General features: G+C 37.5%; 1 protein-coding gene across 2 annotated transcripts in view; it reads left to right on the plus strand.

The window, feature by feature from the left end:
* si:ch211-106h4.9 (rab effector MyRIP) overlaps positions 1-7424 on the plus strand; it is a gene marked incomplete in the record, with an annotated part of 24774 nt that overhangs the window by 4572 nt on the left and 12778 nt on the right. For both annotated transcript variants that reach the window (XM_035670851.1, XM_035670852.1), the window contains 2 exon segments: positions 2954-3090; positions 7097-7177. In XM_035670851.1, coding sequence (XP_035526744.1) covers positions 2954-3090; positions 7097-7177 — 218 coding nt within the window.

A 7424-nucleotide genomic window follows, 5' to 3' on the forward strand; every position in this document is an offset into this window, starting at 1 on the left:
TGTGTGTGTGTGTGTGTGCCAAGTACATGAGGCTAAGTTAAGGATGAGAGTCTGACAGTGACGTCAAAGGTTATTAAGGTCTTACTCTGCTGCCGGAGGGATGGATTTAGTTCTTATTACACATAACATAAGATACAGTACAGGATGAAATATTTGTACTCAGCCTATCACAACATGACAGAGAGAAAGAGACTTACTAGGCTGTGGTGTTGGGAGGATGTGAAGCAACAAAAAAATATATGTACAAAGGCAATTCTCTTAGTTTCTTTTATTATAACTGGTCTTTTAATGCAGCCTCTCATGCAGTTTCATGTTACAGAAAGCCTCTAATGCACCATTCAGAGGTTCAGATTTCAAAAGGTTCACTTTATTTCCCTGTTACTGTGGAGTATCAAGTCGTTTAACTAAAGCTCAGTTGTGATATGTTTTGTTTTATGATTTTAGAAAAATGTCTAGTTTACTCAATTTATGAAGAAGGCAAAACCCTATTGGATGAATTGGGAAATGTGTAGTAATTATTTTAATAAGATAAAACAAATTATTCTTTCTGTTTTTTTGGTATGCTAGTAAAGAACTACGTCTAAAAAGTGTTTATAACCGTCCTGAACTGTAAAAAATTTACCCATTATAGAGAGGAATAAATGTGATAATCGTTCAATCAAATCAAATACCAGCACAGCCTCTCCTGAGAGGTATTCATGGTGTTGCATTCATTTTGTGTGTAATATATAAATGATTGAATTGTGTAAAGAATAAAAAATGAGACCTTGACCAGGAAGTTGATCGCTGCATGATGTAGGCGTCACTATATTGGATTGTTGGTTTTGAAAAGTTACATAAGTTGTTAAATATAATCCCCAAATTCACACATTGGAAAGGTGTGTGTGTGTGTGTGTGTGTGTGTGTGTCGGTTCACTTTTATTTATATAGCACATTTCATGTGCTGTTAAACTATTAGACCAGCACTTTGGTTGAAGCATACTGACACTTTTATTGCCAATAAATCCCTAGGAACAACCACAACCAACAATGTGTTAGTCCGTCTTTATACCCAGTCTGTGGCACTCGAGCTCACTGGTTCCTACTGAAGAAAGGGACACTGTCGTTTTCAGCAAATAGATAGATACTCAACATGAGTACATTTTAGATTTGTTGGGAACTATTTCCATCTGCGGATTAATACACATTCTGTGATTAGTTTACAGCAGGATGGTGTTTTTCAGACTGACTCAAACATAAACTACAGTGCCCACGTTCATGCTAATAAAGGAACATATCACACAGTGCAAAATTATGACTCTTCAAAGGGTTTCAACAGTGTTCGGACAACAATGGAGATCTATGGCACACAGATAAGCTATATCAAGGTTTGGCTACAGAATCAATACTTATTGGTAGTATAAATTCATTGTTTTTTTTTATCTTTTAATGGGATTTGTTAACAATTAAAAGAAATTATCCTTTAAAACCTACAATATATGGATTGTATAATACTGTATATTACAAATATTGTTTACTGTAGTCGATTCATTATCAACTATTAAATTAATCGCCAACTATTTTGATAATATATCTATTTTATAACTATATCTATATTATGACAGTAAACTGGATATTTTATCTTTGGGTTTTGGACAAAACAAGACGTTTGAGGAGGAAAATGAGAGAATAATCATTAGTGGAAGCCCTACTGTAGCCAAAGTCCATTCTCTACATGCACTGAGCCTGTTGGATCATGGACCATGGGTGGCTGCAGATATCCCAGCAGGCATTGGACAAGAAGGAGGGTACAGTCATAGCAACAAACACCTGCAGTGTGGGCAATTAAAAGCATCACATTCATTAGTGTGAGGCAACAATACTGACCACTAAACCTCAAGAACCCATGATTCAATATAAAAAAAACGTATAATTTTGTACAAATAATCAGTGTTTACTTAATGATACTGTTTACTTCCATCTCCGCTATCGTAGTGATGAGGGTAGAGACAGAGTTGACACGAGAGCTGGAAGTTAATCCTTACTGACTCCAACTGTCTGTGCGAGGAGACGCCACAGACTCTAGGAGTTACCTAAAGATGGGTCACACTTAGTGTACACGCACTCACTCAGCTCCCTTCACACAGCAACTCAACCGCTCAGTGAACAGATGGTAACTCATTAAACATGCTGACATGAATATCTCTGCAATACCTCACAGCTGTCATTCCTTAGCATTCAATTATACCCTACTTCATTTCAGAGGTCCAGTGTGTAACATTTAGGAGGATTTATCGGCAGAAATGGAATATAATATTCATAGTTGTGTTTTCATTAGTGTGAAATGACCATGTTTCTACAGTAGCCCAGAACAGACAAACCAAACGCTGGATCTAGAAAGTTTCTCCTACACACTTCACAGTCCGTTCTCATTCCCACGTCGTCAAATACAGACACCAGTGGTGCTCAGTTACTTGCAATCTGAAACTTCACCACTAGATGGTCACTAAATCCTACCAACTGGTCTATTTGATGTCAAGTGTTTAAACTTGGAGGTACATAAATTAGGTCTACATGAAAACCTTCTTTGATAATTTGCCTGTTAAATTAATAATGCATGAGGATGCATAGTGGCTATGAAGGTCCAGTGTGTAGGATTTAGGATTTGGGGAAGTTTCAGATCGCACCTCTCTTTACAAGCATGAAGGAGAAACTGTGGCTACAAACTGTTGGGCACACTGTATTTTGTTTTACTACCTTAATATATATTTTAGTAACTGTAAACAGCAAAAATAAGGAAGCTGACATAATTATTATCATATACTGTAACAATTATCTTTTTCACTGCTATTATAAATGTTTCTAAGAAATATTCATCTGTGTTAGCATTACAAATAGCAATTGGAAGTGACCTGGAGACAAAATAAGAATAGAACACAGTAAACTGCACTGTTTGTTTGTTTGTCTCTCTCAGGTTGTTGAAGACACAGTCACTCGAGTGGTATTACACTAATGTGAAGAAGCGCTTCAAGAGGTTCGGCAGCGCCAAAGTGCTGAAGACTCTTTACAGGAAGCACCTGGCAGAGCACAGTGCGCTTTCAGATCTTACTGGTAAACCACTCTGTTCATTAGAGCTGCGACTGAAACATGTCAATTAACTTAAGTGATATGACTTATTGAAGAACCAGTTGGGTTAATTAAGGGTTAACCTTCACTCAGAGTTCTTAACTTGTCTTATGTGACACACTTTGGGGAAAATATGACATCTGAAATCCTCACGACTTGTTCAGATCTTTTCTACAAGCCTAATCCTGTATTGAATGCTGTAAACAGATTATAGTAGGGAGGATCTACTTTCATGAGAAATGTGTTCTTATAAGAAGAATGTGTCTACTGTGCCCAATGTGAACATTTCTGTGCATCTGTGCGATTTTTTTATTTTTTTTTTGGCTGTCTCGTTTCTCAATGCAGTGTTATGAAGAGAGTGAAACAGGATTAAGCTCTAGCTTCGCTTTCATCTCACATATCATCAGATTACTTCTTCCAGAATCCAAAAATAATTTTAAATGTTTGTTTGCTTCCTTCTGTGGATGTACCCAATATACCCATATCACCGATTGGTTTGACTGAGAATGACTTGTCAATCACAAGGTAACTGTGCCCTGAAGCAAACCGAGCTGTATCGTCTATTTTACTCTAAATTGAGCAATAATTCACGAAATGAACATCATGCTGTTTTGAAGAAGACTTTAAACTAAATTAGCGATTGAGAACAGAAACTCATCAAGAATCTTTAGTGAGCTAGTGTGAGAAGTCAGGCCATTTCTCCATAACACTCAATACTATTGGGCTTCTTTTCTTGCATCCAATGGAGCTGCCCCCTGCTGGTCATAAGATAAAATGCATGTTTAAGAATAGCAAATTAGTTTGAAGATAAATTATGACTTTAAAAGATTCCTCTTATATTCTCTTTTTTTTTATTGAAAAGTAACTCTAGCCCTGCTATCAACTATGGAAAACAATCTCATATCTCTTATCATGTCTACTTTGTTATTTTCAAACCATTTTCATTTTCTGTCTGAAGCTAAAAAGCTTCCGTACATCAGATTTTAAACAGGACACAGCATCCTCAATTTCATCCTCAATTTCAAAGGCTTTGCCTGCAGCTGCCACGTCTTTGCTCCTTCTTTTAGAAACTTACATGAGTGACATAACGATAGCTCAGCTTGTTTCTCTGATAACTTCAGATCCAGACGTCTGATGACTAAAATATATAATTAAAAACAACCACAACACTGAAGCATGCACAAATGTGATATGACGCAGGTGACCGGGGAAACTCACCTTTACCTGAATAAAATGAGAGATTTCTCTGAGTTTGATCATTGTTGGAAACACAACTCAACAAAATATACAACATAGGTCTAGTGTTTATAGACATTTTAATGCAGACTATTACATATAATAGCTTTAATGTGACACCTGTAGCACAAATACAGGCAGGGTTATAGGAGCTTTGCTGCAGCCAACGATGCTGAAAATGTATTCGTATTACTATACAGTGCTTTGAATAAGACTGTTCACCCAGCAGCATATGCTCTGGCATGTTTCTCTAGTCGGGGACAGAGCGGAGGAGTGCGTCTCCGGGCCATTAGTTCAGAGTCTCTGGTCTGATTGAACAGACAAGGGATTTTCAGAGAATTATGAGTGTTTTGTGGAGGCGAGGTCGCTGGCTGTGGATGATGCAGAGCTGTGACCCCTGTGGGAGGACGACTGATGTGGGCTGACCACCATCAGGCCACCGTTCAGTGTCTCAGTGCAGTTTACATAGCTCTGTTTTCATTTTCCACTCAAAAAAACACACTATATCATACATCTTAATTTGTTTATGACTGACCCGCACTGTAAATTCAGCAGTGTTTATTCAGCTGCCAAATCCGATCTGTATCGTCTGACTCATGGAAAGCCCTGCTAATGCTTACTTTGCATAAGAACAATGCGAGCTGCATGAATAGCATCAGAAATAATAGAGCTGACATTTGGGAACTAATAGCTGTGGGTATATGGCATCATCTTGTGTGAGATTTGTGCAGCAGTGAGACATTCTGACTCAAGACGCTGCCAAAGCCCAGCAACACATCGTCCTTTAAAGAATAAAGCAAAATAACAACTGAGAAGCAAGAGAATGTATACAGACGTAAACATATGTGATGCTTATTTTGCAGTATAGAAGTGTAGACGTTGAGAGCAACATAGAAAGCAAAAAGCAATTTCTATAAAATCCAGACCAGGCGTCCAATTGAGACCTGCGTTCATTTTTATCAAAACATGAAGCCACACCAGGCTAGTAAAGGGGACCTGCGTCTAACTGGGCTTTTATTTTAAGTTTCACAGTATATATTGTTTGGTTTTAATTAAAGTCTCAGTCAACTTGTTCTTTTACAATTATATTTTCTCTCCCTTTTTAATTTTTATTTATATAAAAATAAAAATAAAAAAATAACACAGGAGACAGAAAAACAAGACTAACAATCTACAGTTAGTGGCTCTGTGACACTGTACTTAGTCACAGCAGTTCTTTAAGCTAAATGCTAACGTCAGCATGCTAACATGCTCACAATGATTATTCTAGCATTTAGCAGATTTAATGTTTTTCATGTTCCAACATTTGCGTATTAGCACTGAACACAAAGTACAACTAAAGCTGATCAAATGTGATTATAGTTCTGCAGGTATTTGGTAATAAACCAAAGTATCTAAATTAAAAATTGGACCTTAAAATTGGGCTGGAGGAAAATCCAGAGCATCTCCAAAGTTATTACAAATCCTCCTGAGGGACATTAATCTGTGCACTGAATTTCAGGGCAATCCCTCCAGCAGCTGTTTTAACAATCAAAACCACGAATGTGAACCTAATGGTGGCGCTCTTGTCTGCAGTGCCATCAAGTGATTGTTGTTGTAGACAAACTGAATGAGTTTTATATTGAAGTAGAGTGTATAAGTACGGTACATTACAACATCTGCTCTGCCATGTTGTCATACACTTGTAAGGTTTTTTAAAACGTGTTCAACACTGAAAGAATAATTTTTAGAGTTGCTTCTCCTCTGATTTCCAGTTTTCTTGAGTATCTTTGGTTAGAATTTGTTATACTTTATCAAGAATGATAAACGTATGATTATAGCTTCTACTTGAGTTAATCTGCATTTATAATACACACGTTTCTATATTTAAACATAATATAGTAACATACATATACTCATGTATGCTGTCAGCTCACCTTCCTGGGAGTCTCATGATGCGTTCAGGGGTTACTGTGACCTTTTAGCTGCTGTGGTAGAGGCAACTGTGTTGGTCATGAGTCTTTTTCATGTCCGTGTGCTGGGGCCAAATGTGTCCTGACTCATTAGATGTTACAACACAGATGTCTGCACTCACACGCACACACATCTACCGGGGGTCACAAAAACACAATCCATGCTCCAGCCTCTAAAATACATAGAAGATCCTCATTTTGTCTTTATTTACAGGATATCTTCCATCAGTGAACTTGTGCTTGCCCATAGGGTTTTTAGCAAAAAAGGTTCATATCACTTAGTTTAAATCCCCTCTGTGCCCCTTAAAATGATTGGAAGTGACCCTGTGTACTCTACCGTACCTCCGAACCAGCGCCTCCCGCACACAGATCAGGTCGCCTGGTAATACCACACTCGAAGCCGCTCTAATGCACTTATATAACCACAAATGGCTGCATTGTTGCATGAATATTTACTCGACGTGAAAAGGGCTCAGGGCTCAGAGTTGGAAGGGGAAACTATCTACAGTATGACTGAGCTCTCTGCTGCTCCGTCAAGTTCAAGTCATGAATTTAAAATCTCAAAACCTTCTAATTAAAAGGGATCCTGTACATTAGGCTGTGCAACTAACCTTGTCCACACTAAAAGATGACAACTGTTCTTAATTCTGCTTATAAAGAATTATATTTTATTGTTTTGGGTTTATTTTTTTGGAATTAATTACCTTTTTCTAATGACAGGATGAATGAGGTTAATTCTGTGTGAATCTACTGTATTTGTTTGATGTGCACGTCAACATCTGTCAACATCTGTGTGTGTGCAGAGGGCAGCACCTACGAGGAGAGTATCTGCAATGAGGGCAGCGTCTGTGGGAGCGACTCAGCCTTCTACAGACAAACTGAAGGTGCAGACATATTTTATCATAATGTTACCGATCCTTGTTGACAGTGGACTCATTTTGTAATCGTATTTCTGTGTCAACACCAGTTCTAACACTGTAGATACTGTAGATATAAGACATATTTTTTAGTTGACATAGGTTCATGTAACATTTCAAATAAACTATGCACTTAATAGCAGAAGAAACGATATAAATGCTACAAGCCTCAAGTTTATCCTGATAAAGGGCTTTAATAATAATAATAATAATA

This window comes from Morone saxatilis, unplaced genomic scaffold (assembly GCF_004916995.1).
Source record: "Morone saxatilis isolate NCDOM2014 unplaced genomic scaffold, NCSU_SB_2.0 Contig23, whole genome shotgun sequence".
NCBI lineage: Eukaryota > Metazoa > Chordata > Actinopteri > Moronidae > Morone > Morone saxatilis.